This window comes from Rhinoraja longicauda, chromosome 35 (assembly GCF_053455715.1).
Source record: "Rhinoraja longicauda isolate Sanriku21f chromosome 35, sRhiLon1.1, whole genome shotgun sequence".
In the NCBI taxonomy this organism is placed as follows: Eukaryota; Metazoa; Chordata; class Chondrichthyes; order Rajiformes; family Arhynchobatidae; genus Rhinoraja; species Rhinoraja longicauda.
In genome coordinates this window covers 22372483-22393735 of record NC_135987.1, presented here as the reverse complement: position 1 = coordinate 22393735, position 21253 = coordinate 22372483, and the positions used below count along the sequence as shown (strand labels likewise).

At 47.2% G+C, this 21253-nt stretch overlaps 2 protein-coding genes across 2 annotated transcripts in view; both read right to left on the bottom strand.

Annotated features, from left to right (window-relative positions):
• adam8a (ADAM metallopeptidase domain 8a) overlaps positions 1-10426 on the bottom strand; it is a 33111-nt gene extending 22685 nt beyond the window's left edge. The window contains exons 1-11 of the mRNA XM_078428361.1: positions 10204-10426; positions 9720-9826; positions 8915-8991; positions 6900-6978; positions 6742-6818; positions 5067-5250; positions 4478-4543; positions 3196-3267; positions 2040-2209; positions 1247-1328; positions 537-707 (exon numbers count right to left, since the gene is read on the bottom strand). Of these exons, the coding sequence (XP_078284487.1) occupies positions 537-707; positions 1247-1328; positions 2040-2209; positions 3196-3267; positions 4478-4543; positions 5067-5250; positions 6742-6818; positions 6900-6978; positions 8915-8991; positions 9720-9826; positions 10204-10255 (1137 nt within the window). The 5' untranslated portion in view covers positions 10256-10426. The remainder of the gene's footprint in view (positions 1-536; positions 708-1246; positions 1329-2039; positions 2210-3195; positions 3268-4477; positions 4544-5066; positions 5251-6741; positions 6819-6899; positions 6979-8914; positions 8992-9719; positions 9827-10203) is intronic.
• Positions 10427-14306: 3880 nt separating this feature from the next.
• tubgcp2 (tubulin gamma complex component 2) overlaps positions 14307-21253 on the bottom strand; it is a 30444-nt gene continuing 23497 nt past the window's right edge. The window contains exons 14-18 of the mRNA XM_078428615.1: positions 20449-20569; positions 18954-19097; positions 17372-17500; positions 16692-16855; positions 14307-15177 (exon numbers count right to left, since the gene is read on the bottom strand). Coding sequence (XP_078284741.1) covers positions 15066-15177; positions 16692-16855; positions 17372-17500; positions 18954-19097; positions 20449-20569 — 670 coding nt within the window. The 3' untranslated portion in view covers positions 14307-15065. The remainder of the gene's footprint in view (positions 15178-16691; positions 16856-17371; positions 17501-18953; positions 19098-20448; positions 20570-21253) is intronic.

Genomic DNA, 21253 nt, shown 5'->3' with positions numbered 1-21253 from the left:
TTCCAGAGAAAACAATCCAAGTTTATCTCATGTCTCCCTGTATCTGAAACCCTCTAATCCAGGCAGCGTTCTAGTAAACCTCCTCTCCACCCTCTCCCTGTATCTGAAACCCTCTAATCCAGGCAGCGTCCAGTAAACCTCCTCTCCACCCTCTCCCTGTATCTGAAACCCTCTAATCCAGGCAGACCTCTGCACCCTCTCCAAAGCCTCCACACCCTGTAATGGGACAACTGGAACTGCATGTATTACCACCAAAAGTTAGAAAATATTCTGCAGACCATCCCTAGGTTAGGAACGCCCATGTGACATTCGACACACCTGCAGATAAACGAGCTCCCGTAATATCATTCATCTCAAAAGACCGATATATGTACATATGTTAAAAATACACAAAAATTACTGGAGTAACTCAGCGGGTCAGGCAGCATCTCTGGAGAAAGTGCATGGGTAGCATTTTGGATCGAGGCCCTTCGTCAGGACATGGATCACCAGGAGGTGGACTTGGATTTGTGGGGTGGGTGGGAGAGGAGATGGACCTGGATCTCCAGGGTGGGTGTGAGGAGGTGGACTTGGATCTCCAGGATGGGTGTGAGGAGGTGGACTTGGATCTCCAGGGTTGGTGGGAGGAGGTGGACCTGGATCTCCAGGGTGGGTGAGAGGAGGTGGACCTGGATCTCCAGGGTGGGTGAGAGGAGATGGACCTGGATCTGTGGGAATGCTGGGAGAGGTGGACCTGGGTCTCCAGGGTGGGTGGGAGAGGAGATGGACCTGGATCTCCAGGGTGGGTGTGAGGAGATGGACCTGGATCTGCAGGGTGGGTGAGAGGAGGTGGACCTGGGTCTCCAGGGTGGGTGGGAAACGAGATGGACCTGGATCTCCAGGGTGGGTGGGAGAAGACGTGGACCTGGGTCTCCAGGGTGGGTGGGAGACGAGATGGACCTGGATCTCCAGGGTGGGTGGGAGACGAGATGGACCTGGATCTCCAGGGTGGGTGGGAGAGGAGGTGGACCTGGGTCTCCAGGGTGGGTGGGAGACGAGATGGACCTGGATCTCCCGGGTGGGTGGGAGAGGAGGTGGACCTGGATCTCCAGGGTGGGTGGGAGACGAGATGGACCTGGGTCTCCAGGGTGGGTGGGAGAGGAGGTGGACCTGGGTCTCCAGGGTGGGTGGGAGACGAGATGGACCTGGATCTCCAGGGTGGGTGGGAGAGGAGGTGGACTTGCAGCAGACACATTGCGCAACACACCTCATTCACTCCACCAGATTGGAAGGTACACATGGCAGCTTTGGTCGCCAATCCCACAGTCGTTCCTTCAAAACTTGTGCCACTAGAAAGATAAACAGCTCAACTTAGACACGAAACATTAGTTTGGAAACAGATTTACTCATCAAAGACTAGTTAGTTCAATAAAACACTGGCAAAAGCTGAATAAACAGTCACTCTGTTAACACTGGCAAAAGCTGAATGAACTTTTTCAGTCAGAGAGTTGTAAATCTGTGGAATTCTCTGCCTCAGAAGGCAGTGGAGGCCAATTCTCTGGATGCATTCAAGAGAGAGCTAGATAGAGCTCTTAAAGATAGCAGTGTCAGGGGGTATGGGGAGAAGGCAGGAACGGGGTACTGATTGTGAATGATCAGCCATGATCACATTGAATAGGGTTGCTGGCTCGAAAGGCCGAATGGCCTTCTCCTGCACCTATTGTCTATTGTCACTCAACAAGGATGAAAATCTTTAAATTCTGTTAGTTTACTAAATATAACACAGAATGGGACCTTTCCGCCCATGGGGTCCATGCCAACTCCCACCAGCCCTAGTCCCCTCGCTGTCACCCTCAGCTTGTGCTCCCCCAGTAATCATCAACTCCCTGCTAATGTGGCGATGTACCTCCACTGAGGGGTAAGTTACATGAACTAATTCACCAACCTGCACTTGGTTGGGGACAGTGTGTGAGCTTTGTACCATACTGTGACAGTGAGTGATGTTGGTAATGTAGGCAGACTTGCCGATCTACTTTACCAAACAGGCAGGAAGTACATACGTGACCAACTGAGCATTATCGTGCTTCTTCCTCCAGAGCAGTTCCTTGCCACGCCATTTCAGGAAGTTGTCTAGCGTGGTGTCGGGACTGGAGCTGATGGTGATCTTGTTGGCCTGGGTCCACACCTCCAGCCCCACCAAAGCCACTCTGATGTCGAGCGACCTGTACAGCTAGAGTGAGAGGCAAGGTGGCGTTACAAGGGGCGCACAATTTACTGAACCAGCTTGTTCAATGTTAAAAAATATAAAAGCATTACCATCCTGTTAGATTTTTGTTGAAACTCAAAAAGATAAAAAGGAGCAAAAGATTCACTGATGCAGTTGGTTCGAAAGATTCACCGACGATGCAACCCCTGAATGATCACAGCGCCAACGGCAGAAATAGTGTTTTGACAGAATGAACATCTGCGTGCAGCTTTAAACAGCAATTTTAATGGAATATTTTATTGAAACCAAGAATGTAACAAAGAGATTGGGGAGAAGATGAAGAATATTTGTGTCTGAGGATCTTTGGCACAGTTAAATCCGGAGTTTCCAGACTTTGATCGTGAGAGCAGATCCCCAACAGGGTGGAGATGCGTTGCCTGGCACGGACTGACCCAGGGGGTTGCAGTGTGGAACGGGCTGGGTGCTGGTCACTCTCCAAGCAGGGTGACTGCCAGCCAAGACAGTGTGTGACTGACCCTGGGACCCACTGCACACTCCCCCCCCCTCCGCCCATCCACTCCCCCTCCCCTTCCAACCAATCCCCCTCTCCACCCCCACCCACGCCCCCTCACCCCCCCATCCAAACACCCCCCATCCACTCCCCCTCCCCTTCCAACCAATCCCCCTCTCCACCCCCACCCATGCCCCCTCACCCCCCCATCCATCCACTCCCCCTTCCAACCAATTCCCTTCTCCCCCCCACCCATGCCCCCCCATCCAAACACTCCCCCCCTCCACTCCCCCTCCCCTTCCAACCAATCCCCCTCTCTCCCCCCCCCCACCCATGCCCCCTCACCCCCCCCATCCAAACACTCTCCCCCACCCACTCCCCCTCTCCCCCGGCACACATGAAACACCACTGCACATTTGCAGGGGTTCCCTGCATAACCCACGTTTCCCCAGTTTGCAGCTTAAGTCTGGTTTAGTGACCACCGTAAAACGAACATTACCTTGTCCACATGGTTCACGATCTCCATCATCCGCTGCCGGATTGTCAGCATGTCATGGTTGAATCTTTTATACTGAAATGTAAAAGATCCTTCTGGTTAACGACGGGAAGCCGATACAAGGACCAGGGTCTGAGCAAAGCAGCAAAGATGCTCAATGTTTATAGAACCTCTCACTGATTAACCTTCTAGTCCTCATCCCCAATAAATCTCTGCTTTCATAACTAGAATCATACAGTGGTACGGCACAGAAACAGGCCACTCGGCCCATCACATTCTTGCCAGCCTTCTCGCCCCTCTACACTAATCCCAATTGCCTGCATTAGGACAGCACCCCTCTGTACTGTGCCTCTATCTGCATCTGTCTCAGTGGCTGTCTGATTCCACCCACACCTTGGGCAGCACAATCCAATATCAACTGTGTGAAAATCATTCCCCTCAGATGCCCTTTCAAACTCTTCCCTCTCACATTAACCCTCAGCCCTTTTGTTTGTGATGCCTCTACCATGGGGGACAAGATTCTGAACATCTGCCACATCTCGACCCGAAACGGTACCCATTCCCTCTCTCCTAGATGCTGCCTGACCTGCTGAGTTACTCCAGCATTTTGTGATACCCACCACTCAATATATTCCTTTTGGTCACTCTGCAATCCCTGCAATCCCTTCCCTTCGGGGTAAACAAGCCCAGACTCTCCAAACTCTCCCCATAATTGAGGTCCACCAATCCAGGCAACTCGGGTCCCTGGCGCTGTGAGGCAGCAACTCTACCGCTGTGCCACTATGTAACCTACTGGCCCTTTGTAACTGCATTGGTTGCAGATGTTTAATAGAATCTATGGGTCGGAGGGAACTCCATAACCAGAGGTCACAACATCTGTCGGAGTTCACCTCAATCATTTGCTCAGAAACCACCAGGATTTCTACTGGATAGAGAATCAATGCTGGAAATACTCATCAGGTCAGTCAGCACCCCAGGAAGGTGTTAACATTACACCTCAAAGTCCTTCCATCAGAATGAAGCCGTTTGCAACAAAAAAAAAACACATTTGGGAAAATCAACTTTGGGAAAAGTTCAGAGGAAAAGTTTCAAGCAATTTATTCTGGATTGCCAGTGCTGATGGGATTCCCAGGCCTAAAACACCAGCTCCCTCCCAACAGCTGCTGCCTGACCTGCCCAGCATCTCCTGCATTTTATCTTGGGTTTCCAGATATCTATGCTGAACATAATCGCAGCTGAAGACAATCCCTGTGAAAACATCCCACAAATGGCAGCATGGGCTCACCTCAGCGTTGTCCACCACCAGGAACAGCTCCACATACCTGGTGAGGTGCGCAGGATGCCGTGATCTCTACAGAGAGAACAGGACAATGACAATGCAGCTAGTCACAAGTAAAGCAGCACAGTGTGTGTGTGAGAATGTGTGAGAGTGTGTGAGTGAGTGTGAGTGAGTGAGTGTGTGAGTAGTGTGAGTGAGTGTGTGAGTGAATGTGTGAGTGTGTGAGTAGTGTGGGTGTCTGTGAGTGTGTGCGTGTGTATGTGTCTGTGAGTGTGTGCGTGTGCGTGTGCGTGTGTGCGCGTGCGTGTGTGAGAGCGTGTGTGAGCGTGTGCGTGTGAGTGTGTGAGTAAGTGTGTGAGTAGTATGGGTGTCTGTGCGTGTGCGCGTGCGTGTGTGAGTGCGTGTGAGCGTGTGAGTGTCTGTGTGTGCGTGTGCGTGTGTGAGCGTGTGAGTGTGTGAGTAAGTGTGTGAGTAGTACGGGTGTCTGTGAGTGTGTGTGCGTGTGTGAGTGCGTGTGAGTGTGTGCGCGCGCGTGTGTGCGTGTGAGTGTGTGTGTGTGCGTGTGTACACCAGGTGAAGGAGGAGGGGCCAGTACCGTGGCTGGAGGTTGGTAGAGCGCAGCTACTTTGGGGCCGTTGTCGTAAAGCGTGAGGTTGCGGCTGTGGCATGTCGCACGCTTCATCCTCAGGTGCTGCTGCCCGTACACCGCGTGTTCCCCCGCACCAGCTCCGTCCAGCGGCTCTATCAGGTAGACGTCAGGCCCGGCCACGAGAATCCCCCTGCACCACCACACAAAGTAACATGGATAAACCGTGATGCATCCCCACCCACACACCGCCCGCCCGCCCACCTCCTCCACACACTGGGACACTCCCTCCACACACTGGGACACTCCCTCCACACACTGGGACACGCTGAGCTCCTCCAGCACTTTGGGGATAGCTCAGGATCCCGGGTTTATAACAAAGTTCTGCACCAGGCAGCACATGAACTGTAGATAAAATAATACTCTGTGATACGCAGTGATACTTTGATACATTGTAATACGTTTTAATACTTATTGATACTTTGATACTTTTTGATACTTTGATATGTTGTGATACTTTGTGATACTTTGATACGTTGTGATACTTTGAGTAAACATTCTCCTGACAGACTGCCCAGCTCGCTTCAGGTGAAGAAGATTTGTTTTGTGGGTGAGAGGTGGGGAAGACATGGCCGAGACCATTCCCATCGAAGGCAATGTCTGTGCTAAAAATGATGCCAAGACCAATTGTTATCTACCAGCACCTAACCCACATCCCTCCATTCCCTACATATTCATGTGCCTAACCAAAAGTCTCTTAAATGCCATTACGGTATCTGCCTCCACTATCACCCCTGACAGCAGGTTCCAAGCCCCCTCGATCATCTGTGTAAAAACCTTGCCCAGCACATCTCCTTCAGACTTGCCCCTCTCACCTTAAATCCAGAGCAGAACTCTGTCATTGAATCAGTTCAGCGTGACACAGCCTCTGGGGGCTTCGCTGCCTGATCTGTAACGCCCTGAATGAAGGCTTCTTTTCAGACAATTTCTATTGTTCACTGTCGATCAGTTCTGGCACACAGCTGCACATAGCGGGCGACTGGTACCTTGCACCAAGCGGGTTTTAACCCAGCTGAGCTTTAACCCAGGCACCAGGCGCTGGGAGAGCCTTGTTGCACATCACTGCTGCAGCACACAGCAGCATTTTAAAACATTAACCCGCCACCAACATATGGCTTTCTCACCATGGAGTTTGCGTATGGAAGTGTTGGCTGAGGAGGTTATGATCTCCCACCTACAATGTTACATTTCTGGTGGGGGGTGGAGTCTGTGCCTCGACTGTCTGATAGGATTCACCGCCTTGAGCAGGTGGGTGGAGTGGGTCCTGGAGGCCCACAGGGTGCGTTGATCACCAATGACACAAGGTTTAAGTGAAACATCCACCCAGAGTTGGTCCCAGAGAAGGCCGACTGGCATCGGTACAATCGCCCAGCTCCTGGAGATCACCTCCCTACTTGTACATCTGCTACATTCTGCACTCCGGTATATCCCCTTTGCTCTACCTGTTTTACAGGTGTGGGGTATGACTGTACTCATGTATGTGGAGTATGACTGCACCCATGTACACATTTGTACCCGTGTACATGTACTATACTCCTGTACATGTACTGTACGTGCGTGTTTGATCGGGTAGCACACAGGTAGTAATCTGTCACCGTACCTGGAAAGCCACAACAATAAATACCTGATTCCATTGCAGGTGCTGACACTGACCGAGGAATGAGCGATGCCTTCGATAACCCCATGGTAGTAACAATGATCCTGGGAGAAACACACACGCATTAACATCTGGCGGGAGATTGTTTCTCCAAAGCAAGTGATTCAGTAAGTGGGGCGAGCTACCTGGAGCCGTGGGGAGTCCACCACTTCCGTCCCGTTCTCCAGGTAACGCGTTTCTGAATAGTGTCCGACCAGCAGTCCCCTGTGGAAGCACAAAGTGGAGCACTGGGGATTAGACATCTCAGTCACGATGGAACGGTGGTGAGCACTGCCCATTTGTGACCGGGGGGGGGGGGGGAGGGAGACACACACAGACGCACACACACGCACACGCAGACACACATGCACACGCAGACACGCACACACACACGCAGATACACACACACACACATGCAGACACACACGCAGACACACACACACACAGACAGACACACACAGAGACACACACACAGAGACAGACACACACACACGCAGACACACACACACACACACACGGAGACACACACACAGAGAGACACACAGGCACACACAGACACACGGAGACACAGACAGACACACACATGCAGACACACACGAACACACGACACACACACCTGTTTGTGACCGGGGTGGGGGTGCTGTGGATTGGTCCAGACCTCCCTCTAGTCTCCACACACACTGTCTCCCCTGCACATTCCGTAGCAACAGCAGAGTTCTGTATCTCAGTCCCTCTCTGCCAAGGCTAAACTAACTGTGCAGTCTTTGATCCAGGGTGGGGAATGAAGAAACAAAGGACAAAGTTTAAGGTGAAGGGGAAAGATTTAACCGGTGAGGCAGCTTTTTCACTCAGAGGCTGGTGGGTTTATGGAATGAGCTGCCAGAGGTGGTCGTTGACAGGAACCATCACAACATTTAAACATCGGAGGCACTTGAGCGATCTTTAATCGGACTTTATCTTGCACGAAGCGTTATTCCCTTTACTATGTATCTGTACACTGTGGATCGCAGTTACATCTACAAACTGCCAGATGGTTGGAGAGGTCTGGAGATGCAGTCACGTGTGTGACCCAGCCTGGGAAAGAGGTGCCAAGGGGGGGGAGTGAACTGCCAGTACAGACTCGACGGACCGAATGGCCTCCTTCAATGCAATGATAGAAAAGTGGGATAACATAGAACCAGTGTGAACGTGTGATCGATGGTCAGTGTGGACTCAGTGGGTCGAAGGGCCTGTTTCCCTGCTGTATCTTTCAACCAATGCGATACAGATTCACAGAGCTGCAATGTTACCCGTTTCTCTCCACAGATGCTGCCCAACCTGCTGAGTATTTTCAGAGTTTTCTGCTTTTCTCCAGGTTCCAAGCATGTGGTTCTTTCTGACCTCTCAGTGTGTTATGTCTCCCGCCAAGCAGTAGCAATGTTTCCACAAGGTGGCTGGCCAGCAAACTATTTCTAGATCTCCCTAATTAGTTTGCCACCACGTTTCCTGCTTTCTAATTGCCTTCCTTTTCAGTCATTTATCTCCAAAGAACACTGAAGCAAGTGGCAATGAGATTCTGCCTCTCCCACACTCAAAATACATATCCTTGTTGAAACACACAAATAAACTGGAAATAGACTCAAAAAGCTGGAGTAACTCAGCGGGTCAGACAGCTGCCCTAGAGAAAAGGAATAGGTGATGTTCCTTCAGAAGGGTCTCGACCCAAAACATCACCCGTTCCTTCTTTCCAGAGATGCTGCCTGTCCTGCTGAGTTACTACAGCCTTTTGTGTCTCCCTTCGGTTTGAACCAGCATCTGCAGTTCATTCCTAACGGGGGGTGGGGGGTTAATCCCACTGTAGAATGGGGTTGGTAACATGGAGAGAACGTCACTCTCTGGGTCAAAGACTGTGCATTCACCCTATCTATCTATTCCCATCATGATTTTAACACCTCTGTAAGATCAATAGATCTAATGCAGATCTATTACAAACTAACTGGTTTTATAGGCTGTGAAATGTAGCTCAGCTGCTGTGAAGGGTCTGGACACACACTACAATTCCTGTCTCATCAGGTAGCAGGATATTAGTAACATGTAAAACATGTCCATATCACACCGCATGTCTGCTCTCTGGTCGAGTTTCACAGTGCCACATTGTCAGAGCGGGAAGCCACAATCTTACTCATTTTTCTCCAGATGAAGAATGATTTCTTGACCTTGCAGATGCATGGAGTAGCTGACCTTGGCTGGATAGGCATCCTGGGAAGGAATCACAAGACATTTATCTTTCAAACGTGGCCATACATTGTGCAATCTTAGACCACAAACAGGCAATGACATCACACAACTCCCCTGTGGAGGCTTCCTCCGGCCAACCACATTGCACTGGGTGCGAGTAACAGTGAGCCAGCGCCTCTGGGGAACGTGGACAGACAGCGTTCAGAGTTGGACCCCTTCTACAGACTCTCACTCAGGGAGTGCAGCATCTCCACAGGACACATCTCAAACTATCACCCCCCCCCCCCTCCCCTCCCTCCCCCCGCGTGAAAACAGGAAAACCTGCAGATGCTGCAAACCTGCAATAAACACAACCACGGGCAGCATCTGTGGAGCGATACGGAATCAATGTTTCAGGTTGAACACCCTTCATCAGAACAAGCTACAGGTTAGTCTTTGATCTGAAACACTACCTGTTTCTCTGCAGATGCTGCCTGACCTACTGAGTGTTTTAAATAATTTAGCCCAAATTCCTCTCTCAAACTTTCTCCTCAACATAGTTTCACAGTGAAAGCACCAGATACCAATACGGGGCAGATTGTATTCCTATTTCCCCAGAGATGCTGCCCGTCCCGCTGAGTTACTCCAGCATGTTGTGTCTATCTTCGGTGTAAACCAGCATCTTGTCCCACGTCCACCTCTCCATGTCCGCTACCCCACACACTGTCCACTGCACCCCGGGGGGTGTCGTTTGTGGAACCTGTTCCCACCTGTGACTGTGGCCGGTCCTCCGTCCTCAGGGCAGAGTCGATCAGAAGCGGCTTGACGATTTCATGGCGCTCGACTCCGGGCAGCTGGAAGTGGGGTGAACACACGGCTGTGGGGAGAGGGAGAGGGAACGGGGGTTAGGAATGGTCACCGCCTTTGAGTAGCCCGACTAGAGGGCGATTCCCAGCCACACCAGTGACCTGTGACTGCAGCCAGACGCGGTTGTGGATTTAACTCTGACAGTCAGTAACGCGTGGGGTCCAGCGTCCAGCCGCCCCGCTCCCAGCGCAGAGTTAATACTTCACTGAGCACAGACATGTAACTTCGGGGCGTCGGGTCGCGGGGATCCCGAGTGGGACACCAACAGTTGATAAAGTTTAATTCCGAGCACATAATCAGTGCTTCCATTTAAGCCGTTAAACTCAGGGGATGTTTTAAATGTAACGCGGGTTAAACGTTGTGGTGAAGTTGCCAGTGATGACTTACCCAGGGCGAGGCAGGCGAGGAGGGAGGTGAAGCTGCCGGGAGCCGAGCGCATCGTGTCCTACTCAGAGCGTGTCCTGTCCCGGGCCGCCGCCCGTCGCCAACCCCGCCCGCTGGGGGCCGGCCGGCCGCCACACACACTCCAATCAGCGGCGAGGGAGGGGGAACCCGGAGAGGACACGAGCCAGAGCCAGAGCCGCTACTCTCACCTGTAGGAACTCTTAGATGCTGGTTAATACACAGCGAGCTGACTTCATCGCCACTGAAGGCTGTGGACGTCCAATCAATGGATATTTTAAAGGCAGACAGACAGATTGTTGATTAGTGCGGGTGTCAGGGGTTATGGGGAGAAGGCAGGAGAATGGGATTGAGAGGGAAAGATATTATAAGAAAATAACTGCAGATGCTGGTACAAATCGAAGGTATTTATTCACAAAATGCTGGAGTAACTCAGCAGGTCAGGCAGCATCTCAGGAGAGAAGGAATGGGAAAGATAGATCAGCCATGAATGAATGGTGGAATAGACTCGATGGGCCCAATGGCCTAATCCTGCTCTTACCACGTAAACTAACAGCAGTGTAAGAAGGAACTGCGGATGCAGGTTTAAGCCGAAGATGGACACAAAATGCTGGAGTAACTCAGCGGGACAGACAGCATCTCTGGAGAGAAGGAATGGGTGACGTTTCGGGTCGAGACCCTTCTTTAGACTGGTTAGGGATAAGGGAAACGAGAGATATAGACGGTGATGTGAAGATATAAAGAACAATGAATGAAAGATGTGCAAAAAAGTAACGATGATAAAGGAACTTAGCAGGTCTGGCAGCATCTCTGGAGAACTTGGGTAGGTTCTACTGAAGAATGGCCCCGACCCCATACGTCACCTATTCATGTTCTCCAGAGATGCTGCCTGACCTGCTGAGTTACTCCAGCACTTTGTGTCTTGTTTTGTAAACCAGCATCTGCAGTTCCTCATGTGTCTGTTCCTCCAGGAGTTGTCCTTCAGTTATCCAGTCACACCTGTGAGTAGTGGTGTGCCTCAGGGTTCGGTGCTGGGCCCATTACTGAATAGATCGGGTAGATGCACAGACTCTCCTGCCCAGAGTGGGTGAATCGAAGACCAGAGGACATTGGTTTAAGGTGAAGGGGAGAAGATTTACTAGGAATCTGAGGGGTAACTTTTTCACACAGAGGATGGTGAGTGTATGAAACAAGCTGCCATAGGAGGTAGTTGAGGCAAGGACTATCCCAACATTTAAGAAACCGTTAAACAGGTACATGGATAAGACAGGTTTGGAGGGATATGGACCAAACATGGGGCAGGTGGGACTAGTATAGCTGGGACATGTTGGCCGGTGTGGGCAAGTTGGGCTGAAGGGCCTGTTTCCATGCTGTATCACTCTGTGACTCTGGTCCCGTGTCCTCCCCACCACAAAACGGCCCTTCAGCCCATCGATCACCAGTTCTGTTTTCCCACTTTCTCACCCACTCCCTACACACTATGTAGAAACAAGGAACTGCAGATGCTGGCTAATACACAGAAGCGCTCAAAGTGCTGGAGGAACTCAGCAGGTCAGGCAACATCACTGCAAAGATTTAATTGTTTGGTTTGACCGCTGGCAAGGCCATAAACAGCAGCAATGGTTGTAGAAAGGGTTGCTTAGGTTGGGAGGTGAGAGGGACCAATGTGGACCTTGGACCAACGTGAACTATGGATTCACGGCAATTTATTTTTAAATGAATTTGTCACAGGGCGTCTGGATCGGGGACGTCTACGGTCCTCACTGGAAAGATGGGGCAATTCCACATTAGATCAATCCTTGCTCAATCTAAACTGGTCCTTCAATTAAATGCAATTCAAATCATTGATATTCAAGTAGCCTGTATAGTCCTTTGGATAGGCAGCCAGCATTCTACAACTCCCTCACACTTATTGCTTCAGTGTACAGTATTTAGTCTGGAGACTGTCTTCAATTATCCCACTGCTCCCACAGAACTTGTGCAGATGACAATAAACTTGTCTTGAATGCTGTGCTAACTCATTGGGTGGAGGACACTGCCACCATGTGGAGGAACAAGTAGTTGCAGTTGTAGTTCATGTGCATAAGTCATAGGAGCAGATTTAGGCCATTGAGCCCTTCCAGTCTACTCCACCATTCACTCATGGCTGATCTATCTTTCCCTCTCAACCCCATTGTCCTGTGTTCTCCCTATAATCCGACCCCTTTACTAATCAAGAACCTGTCAATCTCCACTTTAAAAATACCCAATGACTTGGTCTCCACAGTCGTCGTTGGCAATGAATTCCACATTCACCACCCTCTGGCTGAAGAAATTCCTCATCTTTCTCAAGGTACGTCCTTTTATTCTGAGGCTGTCCCTCTGGTCCTTGACTCTCCCACTAGTAGAAACATTCCCTCCACATCCCCTCTATCCACGCCTTTCACTATTCGTTAAGTTTCAATAGGATCCCCCCTCGTCCTTCTAAACTCCAGCGAGTACAGGCCCAAAGCTGTCAAGCACTCATCCTATATTAACCCAATCATCCCTGGGATAGTTTCGTAAACTTCCCCTCGACTCTCTCCAATGCCAGCACATCCCTCTGCAGATGGAGGGTCCAAAACTGCTCACAATACTCCAAATGCAATCTGCCCAGTGCCTTGCAAAGCCTCAGCATTTCATCCCTGTTTTTAACAATGTAGTCCTCTTGAAATAAATGCTAGCATTGCATTTGACTTCCTTACTAACGATTCAACTTGCAAATCAACCTTTTGGGAATCTTGCACCAGCACTCCCATTTCCCTGTGCACGTCCAATTTCTGAATTCGTTCCCATTTAGAAAATAGTCTACGCCTTTATTCCTACAACCAAAATGCATGACTCCACTCTTTGCTATGCTGTATTCCATCTGGCACTTCTCTGCCCACTCTCCCAACCTGTCCAAGTCCATCTGCAGAGTCCCTTCTTTCTCGACACTTCCTACCCCTCCACCTATCTTCATTTTATCTGCAAACTTGGCCACAAAGTCTTCAATTTCCTCGTCCAAATCATTGATATATACAATGTGAAGAGTAGCGGCCCCAGCACTGACCCCTGCAGAACACCATTAGTCACTGGCAACCAACCAGAAAAAGCCCCCTTTATTCCCACTCTTTGCCTTCTGCCACCCAGCCAACCTTTAATCCATGCTAATATCTTCCCTTAGATACCATGGTTCTCATCTTCTTTATCAGCCTCACATGTGGCACCTTATCAAAGGCCTTCTGAGAATCCAGGTAAACAACATCCACTTTGTCTGTCCTGCTATTTACTTCCTCAAAGAATGCCAACGAATTTTTCAGGCAAGATATCCCTTTCACAAAACTATGCGGACTTTGGCCTATTTTATCTTGTGCTTCTAAGTACTTGGAAACCTCATCTTTAATAAAGGACTCTAAAATCTTACCAACCACTGAAATCAGGATAACCGGTTGCTCCTTTCTTGATTAATGGAGTAACATTTACAATTTCCCAGTCCTCCGGGACAATTATTGCCTCTAGTGATTCATGAAAGATCATCACTAATGCTGCCACAATCTCTAAAGCCACCTCTTTCAGGGGTGCAGTCCATCTGTTCCACGTGATTTATCCACCTTCAAACCTTTCAGCTTCCCAAGCACCTTCTCCTTAGTAGTAGCAACTCCACTAACTTCTGCTCCCTGATTCCCTTCAATTTCAGGCATGTTGCTGGTGTCTACCGCCGTGAAGAATGACGCAAGTGTTTTTAGCTTGCAGTAACCAAATAAACCTGCATCCATTAAAATATATATTTTGAAAATCCTGAAGAGAAACCTCTTGTTCACACCCTCCTTTTCCCATTGACATAATTGTTTTTGTAACGCTATTTTCTGTAGCATGATGTTTTGTGACATAGTGGAACAACCTATACATAGATGAAAACCCTCCAATCAAAGTTTGCATCTTGCTTTATACAAGTATGCAAACGTTTGCTTTATTTAATTAATTTCTGACAAGGAGACAGGACACGGTTAAAAGAAAAAGACACAAAGCTACAAGTTATGTGCATTTCATACTGAAACATTTATTACAGAATGTTAGTTAGATTATACTTCAGATAATAAAAACTGTGCATTGTTCAGATAAAGTGAAATGATTGAAGGCACTATGACTTTAAAATAAAAAAAATTGAAATTATTCCCTTTCAGCTTTTGGAAATAAAAACCTACCACTCATTTACACCTTTCTACAAAACAACATAACACTGCTCTAAAATTCACAACACGAGCCTCACCTTGCCTGCCTGCCCAAGGTGACATACAGCCACTACCTCGTGATCTGGGTCTCCTTGCAATGAAGAACAAGCCAATTCACTGCCCCTTCCGTCTGTCTCCGACTTTCCCAATGTCCACGGTGAGAACTGGAAGACATTCCAGGAAAGGGCAAGCAGGAAGGGATGGATTATCTGGGATGTAAACATTTCCCAGGTGCTGGAATTCCTATCAACCTCTGATCATTTCACAGTATGAAATTGTAACTGTAATTATTTTTGTGCACAACCCGCAGGCATTGCCACTTTCATTTCACTGCACATCGAGTATGTGTATGTGACAAATAAATTTGATTTGACTTGACTTGACTTGACTTGAGTCTGTACATAAAAATAACTCCATCTTATTCTCCTCAGAGCTACCTGCAAACCAACAAAGTATTAACAAATGAATCTTATTCACAACAGCCTCAAAATAATCTAATTACATATTTGGAACCTTATTTGGAGAGTGCAGATTTCTACTGGGCTTGGTATTACACATTATTCCTTGCCGTAATTGGTGAATGCGATGGGAGATGTACAAGCCGTTGCCTGCGTTTCACTGTGCAGGTAAAGATGTTCTTGCCACAGCTCCTGGCTGCACCGGTGGTTTGCTTCTTTCCGCTGACATGCGTTCCAGACGCTCAGTGTAGAATCCATTAAAATCTAACCTGCAATGGAACAAGACAAGAACCGTTAGAATAGCCAGAGTTGTGTAGCACGGAAGCTGACGGCTCAGTCTAACACTTCCATGCTATCCATGATCCCCACAAGCTAGTTCTATTTGCCTGCGTTTGGCCCGCATCTCTCTCAACTATTCTATCCATGTACCTGTCCAAATACCTGACATGTCTTTTAAACATTGTAATTTGACCTGTCTCACCTACCTGCCCCATTTGTGCAAAAAAGCTGCCCACATTAAATCTTTTTCCTCTCACCTTAAACCTATGCCCTCTAGTTTTACACTCCCTTACACTGGGAGAGAATGGCGATCCATGCTATCCATGCCCCTCATGATTTTATATACAGTACATCTATAAAGTCACCCCTTAGCCTCCAATGCTCCAAGGAAGACAGACCCAGCCAGTCTCTGCTTGGAACTCAAGCCTTCCAGACCCACTAACACCTTGTGGGTCTCTCTGCAAAACCTTCCAGTTTACCATAATTCCTTTGGCTTGGTGACCAGATTACATTATCTACAATGATTCTAATAGAAATATTATTGTCACAACCCAGCTAATGTGGAGGACAATCCTTTCCAAACTGCTTCACATTGAAACAACTGAATGGCAGTGATTGAATGGAATGTGCCGATGACAAACTGGGCCAGTGGAGGCTGAGGTACAGAGTCCAAGTGGCAATGGCAGAGACAGCAGTGTATTCACTTTCAGCGCCACCTGCAGGTAGAACAGTGAGCTTGGGCAGACGTATTGTTAATTGAGGCATAAATATTGGCCTGGACATTGGATATCAATCGCATTTCTTTAACAAAATAGTACCAGGGGATGTGTTCAGCAACCTGAGTGTGCAGACAGGGCTAAGATACAATATCTCATCGAAGCAGCCTTCATCACTGCATTACTGTGTTGCTGTGATGCCCAGATGTTTATGTTCCTGTCCCAGGAAAGCATGAATAGACAGTCTCCTGCGTGCGACATGGAGACCCTGGGTGCCGTGCACAGGAGGGAATTGCTGCCTACACCGAATACCATTCATTATTATTAATGAGAGATATTGCTAAAGGGGAACGGAGTTTAGCAGTTAAACTTAAAACATTTATGCAGAGAGTGGTAGAACGATGAATTTTCTCCAAACATTTAAAGCATAAATCGTTGCTGCAAGTTACTGTAAAACCTAGTGGAGAATGTGCAGTGAAGTGGGAGTGGACTCCTGGATCAACTGGAAGAAGCATCTGGCAGAATAAACTGAATTGATTTTGTTAACTCTGAACTATGATCTTCATAAAAAGTGACTGATTAGATTTATTCAAAAACAAAACAGAAAATCATCTACAGAATTGGGAGATCAAATGGCCCCGTGTTAAATGCACGATACGCCCACTCTTTCATGTCCCCTGACGTTACTGGGCAGAATAATGAAGCCAATGTAAGTTCAGCACCAGTAGCGATGGCCTTGGTCAGATACTGGGCAGCTGAAGGCAGCGTGTGCCGTGTGAGTGCCTCACCTGTATATAATGTTGATCATACTGTGCTCGCAGTCATTAGTACTTGAAATGCTCAACCTGTCCAGCAGGTCAAGCAGATTGGTAGAGAAGTTGTTGTCAAAGGTGTTGATGGTTCCCTCAAACCCAGACGCTGAATGCAGTGCCTCGACATGCTCTGCTACAAACTGAGAACAAGCTTCGATTAGAACACTAGGCCACCACCACCCCCCACACAGCCCAGCAGGACCAGAGGCTCCTTGCCTTCTAATCTGGCCAAGAACAGAATGACTAAACACAACTCAGAGAAGCCATGGAACCACATGCTGTAGAATGTTCTAGATACCAAGGCTCCCAGTCACAAATCAACCTCTGTATTTCCCTGGAGTACATTCTGTTAACGTTCCCATTTCCCACAACACCCACCCAGTTATTTGGTAAATGGATAAAACTACCGCGTCTTCTGTAGGTCTGTGCTGATTAACACAAAGGGCTGTTATTACAAAATGATATTTACAAAGAACCACTTCATTCCATTGGGATGTATTTAAATTGACAATCCCAAGGACAAAGAGATTGTGTTCTTTTAAAACAACTGTAACATGTCATTCCATTTTAATAGGTTACTGCACTTTCAATACAAGATATCTGTGGCAGAATGTTCACAGGCAGGAACGTGGCCGAGTACACAGGGGGTCCTTCACCTTTTTGGTGAGCCGTTTCTTTTCGGCCTCCTCGGCCCGCTCGGACTGAGTGGGCGGCCCCTTCATTGTGCCGTGTTCCAGCGTCAGCCGCATCATCTCACTGTCAATCTTGATGCTCTGAGTGAACCTCTGAGAATGGAACATGGAGGCATAAAGTTACAGAACAGTCCAGAACTAGTACCCCAACCAGAGAGCAGTCCCGAACAACTCTACCTCATTGGTCACCCTCCCACTTTTGATTGGACTTTGCTGGCTTTACCTAGCACTAAATGTTATTCCTTTAACACCGTGAATGGCTCAATTGTAATCATGTATTGTCTTTCCGCTGACCAGTTAGCACGCATCAAAAGCCTTTCACTGTACCTCGGTGACAATAAACTAAACCACAGTGCAAGAGCAGGCCAATTGGCCCATAATGTCCATGCCCAATTTGACGCCAAGACTAACTCTTATCTGCCTGCATATAATCCATATCCCTCCATATTCATATACCTATCCAAAAGCGTCTCAAATGCCTCTATTGTATTTGCCTCAACCACCAACCCCGTCAGAATGTTCCAGGCACCAACCACTCTTTGTGCAAAAACGTCGCCCCGCCCATCTCCTCTAAACTTTGCCTCATCCACCTTAAACAGATGTCCTTTAGTATTTGATTTTTCCATGCTTGGAAAAAAGTTGTGACCGTCTACCCTATCTACACCTCTCATAATTTTATACATCTCCATCAGGTCTTCCTGCAACCTCTGGCGTTCCAGAGAAAACAATCCGTCTGCCCAAGCTCTCCCGGCATCTAATACCCCCTAATCCAGGCATAATTCTGGGAAACCTCCTCCACCAAAGCCTCCACATCCTTCCCGTAATGAGGCGACCAAAACTGCATGCGATGCTCCAAATGCGGCCAAGCAAAGGTCCTCTAAAACTGACTTTTATACTCAATGCCCTGACCTATTAACACAAGCATGTCATATGCCTTGCTTACCACTCTATCGACACAGTGCCACTTTCAGGGAGTTATGGACTGACACCCCAAGATCCCTCTGTACATCAATGCTCTTAAGGGTCATGCCATTAATTGTATATTTTCCCCTTACATGGGACCTCCCAAAGTGCAACACCTTACACTTGCTCAGATTAAACTCCATCTGCCATTTTTTTGCACATTTCTATAGCTGACATACCCCACTGTATACTTTGACAGCCTTCCTCAGTCAGAGACTCCAGCAATCTTGGTGTCATCTGCAAATTTACTACATTTGTGTCCATGTTATTTATATATATCACAAACAGCAGAGGTCCCAGCACAGAATGCTACGGAACTCCATTGTTCAGACCTACATCCTATTGTCCATCCACCAAAACCCTCTGTCTTCTGTCAGTAAGCCTGTTCTGAATGCATATGAATCAATCAGTTAATCCTGTGCATCTTAATCTTAAACTCAAGTCTGATGAAGGGTCTCAACCCGAAACTGCACCCATTCCTTTTCTCCAGGGATGCTTCCTGACCCGCTCCACTATCTTGTGTCACACTATCTAGACACTTAAATGACCAGGATTATATACAATAGAACAGAAATGGGCTGACCTGCATACAGTTGGTAAACATGACACACACCGACATCAGCTTTGAAAAGATCTTCAGCAGCACTGTATTAGTTAACATGCAGTCCTTCATGCAGTTGTCCAGGAAACTGGTATGATAGCTCAAAACCTCATCAATGTTAGACGCCTAACAAAATACAAATGACATCAATTATGAAGCACGCGTGTTTGTCTCCAATGTCCCAGTGCATAAAGTTTTAGTTAAGTACAATATGGCTGCATTATGATTGTTGAGGACTAAAAGTCTAAACTATCTCTAATAATGAGTGAATTCCTCAACTGCAACCATAAAGTATCTTTAACCCAAGCTTTTCCATTCTTCCCACAATCCAAAGTAACACAAGCTATAAAATATTGACTTCAATTTGACTCCATATTTCCCTGATACTAGTAATGACCACTAATCTACTGACAAGAGCTTTGAATGCATTCCACAGCCAAGCATCCACAGCCCTTTGTGAAAGAGAACTCCAGAGATTCAGTGTTCTGCTTAAAGCAATTTTTCTTTTAAATGGTCGACTTTGATTTGATACAATAGACCATGCTTGGTAATGCTAGATGCTGCAGACATACGAAACTGCTTCACAACATTGATGCTAGCACATCCCCATGAGAGTCTCATACTTCAAAACTTCAGCCCCCGATCTCTATTCTCAACACAATTCCCTTATTGCAGAAATCAATCTAGTGAATCTATGCTATACATATACCCGACCTTACATTTGAAAAATAAAACTACGCACAACACATGCTGTTTGTCTTTTTAAACAAATAGATAAAATGACAAGAGTTAAAACAAATGTAACAACAAAAGTCTCTGCATTCAGTGTAAAACATTCAAGATAAATGTTTACACAAATACTTCCACATGTATCAAGAGAATGCACACTATAGCTGTTAGTAATGAATAACTTGAACTGTTGCATTTAAATATCTTCTACCATATTACATGACAAACTAATGACTAGCGTTCATTTTGATTTCATTATCTGTCTCTACGGTAATGTCTTCCACATTTGGGTTATGATTCCTTAGTACATTTCCATTCCTGCCAAAGGTTTATGTGAGAGTAGAAGGAAAGGAAAAAATACAAAACATATTTAGAGTTAAAATGCTTTCAATAGCGGTTAATTTATATTTGCTAATATAATTTAGCTCATGATTATAACTGGAAAAAATGCCAAAGTAATCTTTTCCACATTGAACAAGTTAGCAGTCCCACAGCATCAAGCTCAGTAAGAGGAGTGCAGCAGACATTAAATCAACTGTGATAATAGTTGGAACAAAGTATTAGGCAAGAGGGAAGTTTCCAAAAAATGTCAGCTAATTTCTCTATCACTGTAAGGCCACAATGACTCCCGCTTGGATGGGACCCGCTTGGATGGGACATCTTGTTTGGCATAGATGTGATGGGGCGAAGAGCCCGTTTCCACGCTGCATGCTCATATGACTCCAATTTAAAGATTTTTATTGCTTACCGATTTCAAATTATTTTCCATGATGTGCCAGTTGGGTTCCATAACCTCAAACATCATATAATACTGAATGTTCTGCACAAAATTCAGCATTCGCTGCCTCAAGGTGAAAGCAGCAGCAAACCTAAAAAGATAAAATCATTGTTACAATGAGCTTCTGGTGCCTGAATTTGAAAACCCTAATTAAAACCTATCGGTTATGAACAGTCAGGGGATAAGTTGAGTAGCTTCGTTCCCAGTCATCATTTCCTCAAATTAATCTTGCACTATTTATGTACCTGAAATTTAAATGATCATTTTTCCAAATCTTCCTCTTAACTGGTTGTTCAGAGAATAAGCTTGTAAAGAGTTATCGAAGTTATATAAATCATGTGCAGTGATGCAGGATACTGTGGTGACATTTCCACATGGATCTGAAGCCTATGTCAACGTCTAAGGGTGCAGAGAAGATTTATAAGGACATTGTCAGGACTCGAGGGCCTGAGCTATAGGGAGAGGTTGGGTGGGCTCGGACTTCATTCCTTGGAGTGCAGGACACTGAGGAGATCTTATAGAGGTGTATAAAATCATGAAGGGGATAGAGTGAATGTGCAGTGTCATTTTCCTAGGGTAGGGGAAATCAAGAACTAGAGGGATGTAACTTTAAGGTGAGAGGGGAAAGATATAATTGGAATCTGAGGGACAACTTTTTCATTCAGGGAGTGGTGGGTATGTGGAAAAGGCTGCCAGACGAGGTAATTAAGTACAATAACAATATTTTAATGACATTTGGGCAGCTAGATAGATACGGAAGTTTTAGAGGGATATG